The sequence below is a fragment of the Chiroxiphia lanceolata genome, chromosome 3, assembly GCF_009829145.1.
Source record: "Chiroxiphia lanceolata isolate bChiLan1 chromosome 3, bChiLan1.pri, whole genome shotgun sequence".
NCBI lineage: Eukaryota > Metazoa > Chordata > Aves > Passeriformes > Pipridae > Chiroxiphia > Chiroxiphia lanceolata.
In genome coordinates, this window is record NC_045639.1 from 10,095,383 (window position 1) to 10,108,451 (window position 13,069).

Here is a 13,069-nt window from a genome sequence, read left to right on the forward strand (position 1 = left end):
TGTACCTGCTACTGGCTTGTGCTTTTTAAGATTATTTCTTTGTGGGTTTTTTCCTATTCCTGCTTCTTAAACAAGAGCAAGGTTTTCTGTGTTTGTCTGACGTGCAGCGTATTTTCAGGAGCATTACACAGACAAGAAGCATGGTTTTCAGATCATCTTGTTGCAAGTAAATTCAGGAAACTATCTCTTCAAGTGTTCTTCTGTTGTTCTTCATGTAAGATCAATCCTGACTGGAGGTAAAGACCTTTGATCTGCAGAAGTCCAGACTGCACATGTTCAGCTATTTCAATCCCATCTAGAGAGAATCAGTCCATCTGTAAGCATTTCTTGTAGTATTCCCACACTTGTGCTCTTTTGGCCTTAGACAAAAATGAAAGATCAGGATCTTAAAATCTGAGAACCAAAGGTACCTCTCTTGTTGTTCTGTTGTACAACTTGCAGTGATCTGCTGCTGAAGAATTAGTAAAGTTAAAGCTTAGATAACATTGTTTTCCGAAGAGCTAAAATCTCTGTGGCTTCTTTTGAATTTGGTAAGAGCATCTGTGTATTCAGCGCTCCTGAAAAATCAATCCACTGATTTGGGATGTGAACCTAAATAATAAGTTGGTAGAAAGTTAACAAACTCCCACAGATGCATTTGACTAAGGGACACACAGGTGTACAGGTTAGAGGGGGTAAAGAATTGGGAGGAAGTTGTGTTTAAGCCAGCCTGCACCTTCTTCTGCCTTATGTGACTCAGTTTCCTGCCTCCATAGGTTTTAGAGTGTTTTCTCTTCCCCACAGCAGCTGTTTTACAGTAGGTGATCTGTGGTACCCAGGCATCAACTCCACATCAGGATTTAGGTTTCCAAGTGCAGGGCCTCCCATGAACATGACTAATGAGACTGTTATAGGTCGTAACTCTTTTCTTCTCAAAAGTATTTACAAGTAGTATCATTTTACCTACCATTCAGGAGGGATGCTTAAAAAATACCTTGCTTTGCAGTATTTTCTTAGTCAAAAACTGCACCTCTGCCTATGATTCTCATGTCACTTGTGTCCACAGTTGTGCACAACTGGTTGGAAGCAGAGCTGAAATGCCTGTGAATCTCTTCAATGGAAACTATATTTATGTTTGTGGGTGCTAACTTTGTAATGAATTGGACTTTCAAGTGCTGTAATGGCAAGGGAAGGCAGTGTACACTGAACAACACTCCACGCCATCTCCCTTTCCAAGTTCACACAATCTTTAAATAAAGCAAATATTTTGCTAATTTTTATGTAATATGTTGGTCTTCTAGTCTGTTCTTCTCATTAAAGAAACACTGTCATGGCAGGCTCTTCCTCTTCTATTTTAGCTGAATGAATAGCATCATATTCTGGGAGTTTTTTCCAGGCAAACTGTCGTGCATGCCACTCTGCAAGGAGATGCAGAAGGTAGAATTTTTGTAAAGTGATTTGAGACTTGAGCAGTTGATCTCCAGTGAGAGCTGTCTGCTTATTCCTTCTCCTGCTAAAGGCATCAGCTGAAGATTGTTGGTCCTCTTGCTTTCTGAAAATGTGTAACTGAATGAAAGACAAAGTGTTTCATATATCATGATATATTTCATATATCTTGATATATTTCATATATCAAGAAAGGATATTGCTTTGGGTTTTCTTTTCTTTTTTAATAGTTGCAAATACAGTGATATTGTCTTACTCAGTAATACTTGTGATCTGTGGCTGCTTCCTGTCATTGTCAGTGGCCATTACTGAATATTTCACAGTAAGTGGTGGTTCCCCTCTCTCTATTTCAGCCCCATCCTCAAAAGCGGGTGTTTGCAGCACATAATGTGCTGCCTGTTGGGCCCTATTCTTGCCTCTAGCAGAGGGTTCATTAAAGCCCCAAAGAATGGGATTTAATAACTCTTCCAGATTTTTTTTGCTAGACTTGTCTATGATCACTAATTCTCATCCAGATAGATTTCCAAGTCTGCTTTTAGTTTCAGCTCACAAATTCATCAGTTGTGATGGCCATTCATCAATGGCCACATCAGCAAAATCTCTAAAAGTGCAGTATTTTTAATTTGTGTGTCTTGCCAGAAACAGGAAGGATTTCTCCCTTTACCTTAGAACTATGAAGAAAATTGTCTTTTCATCAATCCCTCTTCCTCTCTACAAGACATCTCCTCAGATGACTCGGTTCCCAAGAGTTTTCTCAGCTCTTAGCTCAAGGGGGTTGGCATAAAAAAATCCTTTTTCCAGATTCTGGGAGTTAACAAGCTAGGTAACCAAACTGAGGGGCTGAATACAAAATTTCATGCCCTCTTAGTTTAATAGGGTTCCCTAGGAAGTGCGTCATGTGTCGAAAAGCCAACAGTTCATGAAAGCTAACTCTCTATAAATAATCAGCTGGGAAAAATAAAGAGGATAGACAAGACTGGAATTTACAAAATTTTAGGCAGGAAAAAAATAAACAGAAACACTACCATTTGCTTCAGCTGTGCAATATAAATAAAGTGGGAAAGCTTCTTCAGGCACCAATAGAAACACAGATTTCCCCCATAAAATTCTTTACAAATCTTAAATAGTGAAAATCAAGGCAGGCAGGATTATTTCTCATCATTTCAAGCACCAGACTTTTGCTTTTATTCTGAATAGGATAAGCTTAAAGACAAATATGATCTGGGGCTAAATTAGAGCCTTCCATGTATAAAAAAGCAACACTGGAAGTTACAGATTAAAAGAAGGAAAAATCAGTCATTTTATTTAAAGGCTTCTGCCTGCTCACAGGAGGACAGGGGTCAAATCTGATTCAAGTGGTGAGTCCTCCCTGTGGGCAGAGCTGTGCTGTGGTCATGGTTGTAAGGGACTTGACATGAGTGGATTGCTCTTACTTTCACCAACAGAGAAGGCAGAGGCCTGGCTTGGGGATGCTTGTGTTGGATCCTGTCTGTCAAAAATTGAAAGCCCACTGAGATGTTTGGCTGTGGCTGAGGAGAGGATGGTCTAGCACAGCAATGCTGCGTCTGTGCATATGAACTTGCCTGGTGCTGTTCTTGCAGTCACTTCTCTGTGCTCTCCTAATGCCTAATTAGAAGCTGAGCAATTAGCTCAGAAAGCCTTAGCAGAGTTTCCTTTTGGAAATTGGTGCCTTTGGTGTTACACAGACAAGGTGAGTCTGGCTGAGTTCCCAAGACATTGCATGTAATAGGAAAGCAGCAGGTAGTACCAGTTTTAATAAGGCCCCTTGATGCCCTTATCTGCTGATAATAACTTTAATTGACAGTTAATGTTTCAGCTGCATAAACATTTGTCAATTACTATTTATGCTTCAGAGAAAGGATACTCTTGATAATAGAATCTTTAACCTCAGATCTTAAGCAACTTTTTAAATCACAATTTGAGACAAATAGGATGCTTTAGAATTTTTTTACTGGCTACAGGAATCATGTAAATTAAACCACTCTAAATATATCTACTTGAAGAGTTCTTACTTTACTATTTCTATTTTTAGAATGATTATGAGTTCCAAGGAATAATTTACCTTGTAAAAATAAAATCTCAGGCACCACAGTTGCGTTGCTGCCCATCTCTGGGATCTTTGCAATGGGAGAAGTTCCTGTATGCTGTTGCACTTACAAACAGCTGTTCATGGACAGTTACATCCAATGCCCATTGGTCTGGGGCCTCGTGGAGGGTGTATCATCATCAGGCTTATGGGCAGCTGTAAGTGATGTGTTTATGATGCTGCTGCTGCTGCTTCTGCCCATTCCTATTGCCCTGGACTGTGGGGCTTGGTTGCTTAGAGACAGACTTATGAGATGACAGTGGTGTTTATCTCTTGACTCTCAGCAAGTAAGGAGTATTAATTTGTAGTTCATATTGTAGCTGACTTTCTCTTTGGTTTAATAAATCCAGTGTGTTCAGTGCATTCCCTGAAAGCTTTCATTTAGCTGAGTTTTCCAGTTGTCTTAAAAGTATGGCACAGCAGGCATCGGATGTGAGCTCCCAGAGCAGGGCAGAGATTAATACCAAGTGTGACATTTGGAAGAGTGTCTAGGGGAATGCACTATGCCTGCATATTGCATTTCAAAAGCACTTTACCACTTGCCAGCCTTTTTATTTTTCTCGAATTTCAAATTCCTACGGGAGTTAGACTGAAAGGGAAGAGTTTTTATGCTTCTCTAAAATAACTGCTTACGTCTTATTGCGTGCAAATTAACTCCCCCCTCCCCAACTTTTCACACCATAAATGTGCAGCAGACAGAATAAAAAAGCAGGGAACCTGACACAGTACTGAGCTATGCCCAGTGGAATTCCTCTGTCGCTGTCTCCCTTTTCTACTCCAATCCCCAAATTCCTCCAGCCTCTTCCTTCCCTTCTTGCTGCGTTTTGCCCACCCTTACCTTCTCCAGTTATCCTGACAGAGCAGCCAACATTTGCAGAGCTCCTGGCCAGCTCTCAGCAGTGAGACAGATGTGCCTTTCCTGTGGGCTGGTGGATGAAGAACATTGCGGGTTATGTCGTGTGTAAAGCAGAGTCTCACAGATATGATCTTGTGAGCTACAGTCTACTGCGTAATATGACAAGAGAAAGCCAGTTGGTGTGTCATCAGGGAGGCAGCAAAGTAGCAAGGCTTATTATGTTCTTGTTTTCACTTTCAGTTCACAATTTAAATACCCTCAAGGGATAAAATTTCCCTGCTTATAACAGTCATTTTGAATGATAATGTCATTGAAAATTTCATTTTTCCTTTGCACAGGAAGACAACAGCTGTTTTCTGCAAGGCAGAGAGGTGCGCAGAGAAATTGTAATCTCTGCCACAATTCTTCAATACTGTACAACAGAGGCTTTAGCATCCGTCATTTACTCAGAGTGGTGCATGTTTGTGCAGCACCTAGCAGAATGATACTTGTTTTCTTGATGCTTGTCTTTTTGGTGCTATTCCAATTGAAATGTAGTAATAGAAGTCATACAGTGCAAATATATTGCAGTTCACGTAAAGGGATGTAATCAGCAGTTCATGCTTGTGTTTTTAACTGTTGCATTCAGTGGAAATGTTATTAATGCAAGCAAGAGCAGTAAAATTTTGTCCCAAAACATCTAGTTTTGCAATGTCTGAGTACTTAGATATGCAATACCTGGCAGGCTAACATTCTGTGTGAGACTGGGGGAGAATGAGCTCCTGCAAAATTCTTCCTAAATTTCTTCTTTCTTCCCTGAGCAGAGAGGAGTTGCATTACCATGATGATATGTGCACTCTCACTGCAAATCAGCCAGGTGGAAAGAAAACAAAATGCTTTTCTCTGCATTAGCTGTCTCAAGTGCTCAACACATGTCATTGTGAGGTGCATGGGCATGTAGGGAGTTCAGCTGTGACATGGGACTTGTCCTTGCTTCTCATAGAGACAGATGCATCCCACAAATCGTGCCATTTGGCACAGATTCGGTGTCAGTTGGGAGCTCTGCTCAAGCCCCAGTAGTATCACCTCTGCCTGAGCTTTCCCATGCCATATGGACATGTCTGATGGAGAAGCAAGAAGGGATTTTCTAGGAGTAGTGAGAAGGCTGTAGCAACTCTCAGGGAGGGCATCTGTGTTTACTTGTTTTAGCACTTCATAGCAACCACAAATATATAAAGACTCTTATTTGTGGATGATTGCAGTCACCCCAGGTGCATCCTGGCAGGTTGATAATAAAAGAGAAATAATGCAATCTATGAGAACTTCTGCATCGCCCTCTAAAAAAGGGATGGGTACCACTGATCAAAACAATGGGTAACTTCTGTCCTTCTTCTATGACTCTTCTGGATATCATTGCCTGTGGATGTTGGGAGTGTGTTGACTTTTAGCTGTTAACAAGTCATGGTGGAGAGAAGACTCATGGGTAGAAAGAACCTCAGGACTTCAGCAAAGCCATTGACACCATCTCCCATGGCATTCTCCTAGAGAAGTTGGCAGCCCATGGCTTGTACAGGTGCACCCTTCTCTGGGTTAAGAACTGGCTGATGGAGGGGCCCAGAGAGTGGTGGTGAATGGTGCTGCATCCAGTTGATGTCTGGTGGTGTCCCCCAGGGATGAGTGTTGGGCCCAGTCCTGTTTATTATCTTTACTGATGATCTGGATGAGGGGATCGAGTGTGCCCTCAGTAAACACCAAGTTGTGTGGGAGTATTGATCTGCTGGAGGGCAGGAAGGCTCTGCAGGGGGATCTGGACAAGCTGGATAGATTGGGCAAGGCCAACAGTATGAGGTTCAATAAGGCCAAGTGCCAGGTCCTACACTTTGGCCACAACAACCCCATGCAGCACTCTTCTGGGAGAAGAGTGTCTGGAAAGTGGTCCAGCAGAAAAGAACCTGGGAGTGCTGGTTGACAGCAGGCTGAACGTGAGCCAGCAGTGTGCCCAGGTGGCCAAGAAGGCCAGTGGCATCCTGGCCTGTATCAGGAACAGTGTGGCCAGCAGGACCAGGGAAGTGATTCTTCCTCTGTACTCAGCACTGGTGAGGCCACATCTCGAATCCTGTATCCAATTCTGGGCCCCTCAATTCAGGAAGGACACTGAGGTACTGGAGCAAGTCCAGAGAGGGTCAATGAAGCTGGTGAAGGGTCTGGAGAAGAAGTCCTTTGAGGAGCAGCTGAGGGAGCTGGGGGTGTTCAGCCTGGAGAGGGGGAGGCTCAGGGGAGACCTCCTCACTCTCTACAACTACCTGAAAGAGATTGTGGCCAGGTGGGGGTCAGCCTGTACTCCCAGGCAACCAGCAACAGGATGAGGTTTAGGTTGGATGCCAGGAAGAATTTCCTCACAGAAGGGGTGATTAGACATTGGAATGTGCTGCCCAGGGAGCTGGTGGAGTCACCGTCACTGGAGGTGTTTAAAGAAAGACTGGACATGGCACTCAGTACCATGGTCTAGTTAACATCGTGGTGTTCTGTCATAGGTTGGACTCAATGATCTCATAGGTCTTTTCCAACCTAATTGATTCTGTGATTCTGTGATGACTGACTTTACAACATGGGGATGTGCTCTAGCATCATCTAATCAACATTGGCTTGAACTTCAGTCACTACCATGAACATAAAGGCTATTTGTATGTCTCCAGATTAACTTAGTTCAAAAAAATTATTTGCTTTTCTCATTCTCATAGTTTTCTTGGTCCTTGTTTAGGGTGACACAATGGAGGCACACAGAGAAATTCAGCCCTGCCTCCAGGTTATCCACAGTGTGTGGTCAGTCAGATGGCTGAAAGAGGCCAAGGGCTGAACCATTTAGAGATGGGGTTTGCTGCCTTACTGAACATGGCTGCTCCAGTAGTGTCCAACACCTGAGAGCACCAGAGCAGCTCTGTATGGGTATAGGATTGGCATTCATTTTGATGGGTTTGGACTCAAGCTCCATCTATGCAAGGAGTCATTCCTAAGACATGGGGCAAATGATTCCTGCCCAAACCAAGCAATTAATTGCCCTTTTCACAGAACTGCTGATGACAAACCGCTGTGCTTTAGCTCTCCTGTGGTCAGGTCTACAGTATAAATCTCCCACTCCCTCATAATAGGATGGGCCTTTGTGTACTGGGTGGGAGGGGAACCACACACTCAGGGTTCCTGGGAAGGCAGTCAGACAGTAGGAGAGAGTAGGAGGCCTGTACAAATCCAGCTACAGATGTAACAGAATTTCAGCTGCTGGCATCCAGCTAAGCCCCTGCAAGGCATAGAGACAGACATCACAGCAGCACCAGCTCTAGTGAAGCAGCTGCACGGATCACTGCCCACCTGAATTAGGGGGATTTCTTTCCCCAGAAAGCCAGCAGTGTCACTGCTGTTTGAAGGATATCTTATTTTACAGTCTGACTGTATGTGCATGAACACAGTTATACAGAAGCTCAAACAACTACGTGAGCTGCTTTTGTATAAGTGCAAATAACAATACGGCAGAACTGTTGCATTACTGAAAGTGGCCCAGGCCCAAAGCAGGATTTGGTTCTATGCTTTGGGCAATGGGGTTATGTGCTGGTACCAGATGGAGCTTTTAAATTTTCATCAGCAGGTTTATGAAAAGAAGAATACCCTTTTATCCGCCCCCAGGTCTTTTACTAATAAGGTGCAAATGCTGAACTTCAATTAACATGGAGTGGAAGTGCAGATGAAATAATACACTTTCTTACTGATGATTATCTATCATGTGAGATTGAAATAGAGATATGAATAATGACCTGTTTCAGTTTTTTGGAGCTTTTCTGTTGGTTTTTTTCCCCCCTTTAATGCTTAGTAGTATAATTATGTGAAAATAGCTAAAAATAATGAGCCAGATTCTCTGGTGATCAAATTCTGCTACAAGCAAACAGAGGGAGATTTTTGAGCCCTACTCATCTTTGCATTGACTTCTGTAGGTGTTGGGCCAAGCCAGGACAGGGATGTGTGACAGCTGTGTTGTTCAGTTCGCCATGGAGGTATTTTACAAAAGAATTTACAAAACTACATTTTTCCTGCTGCTGAGAGATGGCCAGAGAGGTCTAAGCTTTGCAGCAACATTGTGCGTTATCAGGGAATCCCAGTTTTCTTGAGGGGTGCAGGTGCATGGAGAGGCAAAGGGATTGATTCATTGAGTGCTGTCTTTGCCTTTAGCAGCATGTTTGCAATGTGTGCTTGTGTGCTGTACGTGTGCCCCAGATGAGAAGCCTTTTCTGGACCCTGCAGGCATCCAGCTACTGTGCTTGTTCCCTGTGCTTTATGAATCATTCAGGTTTCAACAGCAGTGTCAGCTCTTTAGAGGGTGTTGAGTAAGGTTCTCTACCTTAACTGATATCTCTTAGGGAGGAAAAGGTCAGTCTTGGCACATAGTTGGAGAACATATTGGGAAATTGTCAGGAAAGCTGAGGAAAGGTGCAGCTTTGTGAGGTATAGATTGCTTGTGGGAATTGTACATCCAAGCCTTTCATGTCACAGAAACGTAGAATCATGGAATGCTAAGGGATTGGTATGGACCTTAGACACTACATAGTCCCAGCCCCCCTGCTATGTGCAGGGACACCTCCCGCTAGACCAGGTTGCTCAAGGCCTTATCCAGCCTGGCTTTGAACACTGCCAGGGTTGGGGCATCCAGCCCTGTTGGATGTCTTGCCTTAAGGAGGCTTTGCTGGAGGAGGAATCCAGAGAGGATAGGGTCTACTGTTGGAAAACAGAGATACATAAATTTGAATAGTAACTGAAAGAAAACTGTTCTCCCAATAATAATAATTGAGTATGTTGTGATGAATCAAACCCCAGAATATACTCCTGAAATACTTACTGGTCTTTTCTTCAGTGATTGTGCTTCAACAGGGGGTGTCTGCTCTATAGACCATTCTGGCTTTAGAATAAAATAGCGTAGAATCGTTTAAGTTGGAAAAAACCTCTAAGATCATTGAATCCAACCATAAACCTCATAATGCCAAGCCCACCACTAAACCATGTATTCAAGTGCCACATCTACACATTGTTTAAATACCTCCAGGGATGGTGACTCAACCACTTCCCTGGGCAGCCTGTTTCAATATTTGAGAACCCTTTCCATGAAGAAATTTTTCCTAATAGCCAAACTAAGATTGCGGGAGAAAGGCAGAGCAGCATTGCAAAGGTCTCCCCTGACAACGTGAAACCAAGAGGAATTTTTCTCTTACCCTGGTCGTGTAGGCTTGAGACTTGTAGCTGGAGGCAGCTGCTGCTCTTTTACAAAATGTGGCTGTGAGCAAGAAGTAGCAAGAAGACAGCACAGGGTTTTACAATTCCTACAGGACTCTTGAGTGCAAATGCCACTTGATTCAATTATCAGAGATGCATGAGGCTTCAGTTCTAGCTTAGCATAGGCACCAAGGCTGAGAGATTATTGAGGAAAAATGGATCTGTTCTTTGATTTGCCATTTTTATGGCGTATATCATTGTTAAAAGAGGGCCACTAAGCTTTTCTTTGTACTGCATTGGAAGTGACACGTTGCAAGAGGAGAAGTTCTGTTTAAAATTGCATAATCAGAGATGAAGTGAAATGGAAGCGAAAGATCAAAGATAGGAAGTAGGGAGAGAAAGAAAGAGAGCATGTACAGTATGGCTACACAGACATCTGAATTTCATTTTAATGAATCTCTGCTCAGGAAGGGAAGGGTAGCTGTTTGTGTGCCAGGAGGGAAAGAACAGCCTTCTGCCACACACTGAGATTTTCTTTGAACATCATCTCTTACCAAAATGAAGGACTGCACTCTGCTTCATATTTCACAGAATTAGAAAAGACCAAGCTATTTTCCGATTCCCTGCATCTTGCTTATGTAACTTGCAGATGACAAGGCTGTGCAACCTCTGGCTGAGCCCTGGAAAATTTCCTTGTCAGTGAGTCAGGTGCTTGGCAAACAGTCTGGCGCAGAGGGCTTGGAGATGACAGTGACGTTAGAGGCGTTACCTGGGTACCAGAGCCCAGTTCAGAGTCTTTATGAAGGCTCTTCCCACTAGAAGTGTGCTGACCATCTTGACACTTCCTACTAGAAGTGTGCTGAACCAGGCAAAGACAAGATGGCAAAGACATTTTGTCGTTGCCAAGCGTCTCTGTTCTGCTGTATTGTGTCTCTGCTATGTGTGTTAATTATGTGCAAGTACAAAGCATCCGCCTGGGTTGCACTGAAGCAGAAGAAAGCCACAGCCCTGACTGTTATCTAGAGATGTGGGTCAGCAAGGAAGGGGGAGAAGAGCTAGGCAAGAATGAGTCCTCAGCCTTTACGTGAATTTTATCTATAAAAATTCTTTCAGGGTGTGGGGATGACATTTAGTGCAGCAGGGCTGCAAAAGTGGGACTTCTGGGGAAGCACAGGGTCCCCCTTTTCAGTCTGCATTCCAAAACTCCATGCAGTCACTGTAACAGCGTTGGTTTGGAGGCTGTAGATCTGACTGAAAGCTAGAGGACAGGATTGCACGTTGTGCTGTAGGACTTAAGTTGAGAACTATGAAAAGGGAAGGATTAGACCCAGAGATGAGGGGAGAAAACCGAAAGAGATGCAGAACTGTTTCAGCAGCAAACCTGTGGGTCAGCTGCAGTAGATCCCAGTTACTACCTCTTTGGAAGTATGACTGAGGAGCCAGGAGGTTTGTACCACCAATTAGGTTCAGTCACTGCAGTGTCAAGGCTGGGACAACTGTGAGATCCCCAAATACAGTCCATCCTGTATCAGTCTATGCAGCAAACCTCCCTGGCAGTCCAGCCACATTTAGAGCAATACTTAGCTCGGTGGTGCAAAGAGCCTTTTTGCCAGACTGCAGTGGGACGGGGACAGAAAGAGATTTTGCCACAGGGATGACCTGGTGACTAATGATTTCATTGATCATGTGCTTGCAGGAGAGAGCAATCTATCATCTGCAGTTCCTGCAGGCTTTTCTGCTGAAGGCTCTGAGAAAGCAAACGTGAGATGTTATCCAAAAGCCGGGCTGTGTGAGCCCACGGAACCTGATGATGCCGCGCTCTCATGGATGTACAAACGTGACAGTGCTGAAGACCCCAGCATCAGGAAATCTCTTGATGACTTCTACAACATGTATTGCAAAAAACAACCAGGGAGAATGGATCCAACTTACGAGGCTGCATCACAGTGTCTGTCACGGAAGATTTCGGAGCTGGCAAACCGGGATGGAACTAAGTATGCATCACGTTGCCTGCAAATGGCACAGTTGGTCTTGAACAGAGACGGGTGCAAGATCTTTCCAAACCACCCCCCTTCTGCCTGTTTTTCGAAGCCAGCTGAAGGAGGAGTCTTGTTGGAAGACAGAAAGAGAACACCTGGGCTCTCAGATGACATCCTCCAACTCCTCTTGAAACAAACACAGGCAGAACATAGCCCTGATGTGTCACACGAGAAGTGAGCAAGACAGTGGTTTGTTTCTGTCATTGGAGCTTTGCTTTCACTCTAAAAAGAGGTGACTTCCTTAGAAAGACACTCTTCTCCTGGCATCACCTTCAACACCAGACACTCCATGGAGGGGTTCACCTGGAGCAGACCTTGCCACCTTGTTCTCTGCAGGGCAGCACTGCACGAGGAGCACTTGTGGTCCCCATGTAACTGCTTGGGATGTGTCTGTAATTGGGTTGGGTGATGCAGTGTTTGTTGCTGGGACATCAAACGTGATAATTTAAATCTGCCAGGCTTTTAAACTGACTTACATTTCTACCCCAGCTGAATCGTGGCCCTACCCAAATTCAGTCCCTGTGTAGGCATGGATGTCCAAGTGCTGTTGATTAGGACAGACTGTTTGAATGAACTTGGCATGGTATGCCCCAGACCTAGAGAGGGGCGCTTAACATTTTATTCTGTTCCCAGCTGATACTGTAACATGTATGCCTCCACTGGGATGCCTGTTAGCTGTATGTGTTTACCTGCAGACATATGATCCCACAGATCATGACTGCAAATGCAGGTGAGCTTTTCCAAGAGAAAAAGTGTGTATGTGCATGAGAAAGAGAAAATACAGCTGCTGAGCATGTTCCATGACAGCACTTCTGTCCTTTTTACCATCACCCCTCCAACAACCTTCAGTTCCTTTCTGTCTTTCATGATGGCGCTAATGAGATCCCTGGAGGAATGTTCCCTTTAAAATAAAACAGATCTCTCTGAGTCCAAGAAGGCTGACATCAGTCAGCAACAGAACAATGAACCCCCACACAACCACTTGAGGTCTCTCTCTTGGAGGCCTCCTTGCTCAGTGGCTTCTTTGCTGCCTTGCTCCCTCTGCCAGGCAGACAAATTGTCTTTGTGCTTATTTTCCACCCACTGGCTTGTCCCCTGAAAGAGAGGATTGCTGTAGTGATGTTGCTGGCTGACTGAGGAGGTCATTCTCCAGTGTGGATGTGATCAAGGTGGCAGCATATGGGCAAAGAAGAAAGGATGGACAGTCAGGGTCTCAAAGGTCAACGTTAAGGTTCCCAGCTAATGTGGTTACTCCAGTACAGCCACACTGCTTGCACCAGTTTTAGTATTTGATCTTCAGCGTTTCAGTTTGGAGACAGCCCTTACCTTACCAGCCCAGTTGCTGAGCCCTCTCATCAGTTCCCTTTCCACACTGGCCAGATATCAGGATGGGTTTTGGTGTTCATGCGC

At 44.2% G+C, this 13,069-nt stretch overlaps 1 protein-coding gene and 1 long non-coding RNA gene across 6 annotated transcripts in view; one reads left to right on the forward strand and one right to left on the reverse strand.

Annotated features, from left to right (window-relative positions):
- The window catches only part of SHLD1 (shieldin complex subunit 1), a 49,867-nt gene that overhangs the window by 26,368 nt on the left and 10,430 nt on the right, over positions 1 to 13,069 (forward strand). For all 3 annotated transcript variants that reach the window (XM_032681921.1, XM_032681919.1, XM_032681920.1), the window contains one exon: positions 11,317 to 12,389. In XM_032681921.1, the coding sequence (XP_032537812.1) occupies positions 11,317 to 11,837 (521 nt within the window). In that variant the 3' untranslated portion in view covers positions 11,838 to 12,389. The remainder of the gene's footprint in view (positions 1 to 11,316; positions 12,390 to 13,069) is intronic.
- LOC116783919 lies at positions 59 to 8,862 on the reverse strand. 3 transcript variants are annotated; one of them, XR_004355896.1, is made up of 3 exons: positions 8,755 to 8,862; positions 4,371 to 4,458; positions 59 to 359 (listed from the first exon to the last, which is right to left on the reverse strand). It is a non-coding gene; the product is annotated as an uncharacterized LOC116783919 (long non-coding RNA). The 3 variants fall into 3 exon arrangements; XR_004355895.1 differs by lacking the exon at positions 59 to 359 and adding an exon at positions 1,267 to 1,397; XR_004355897.1 differs by lacking the exon at positions 59 to 359 and adding an exon at positions 3,671 to 3,777.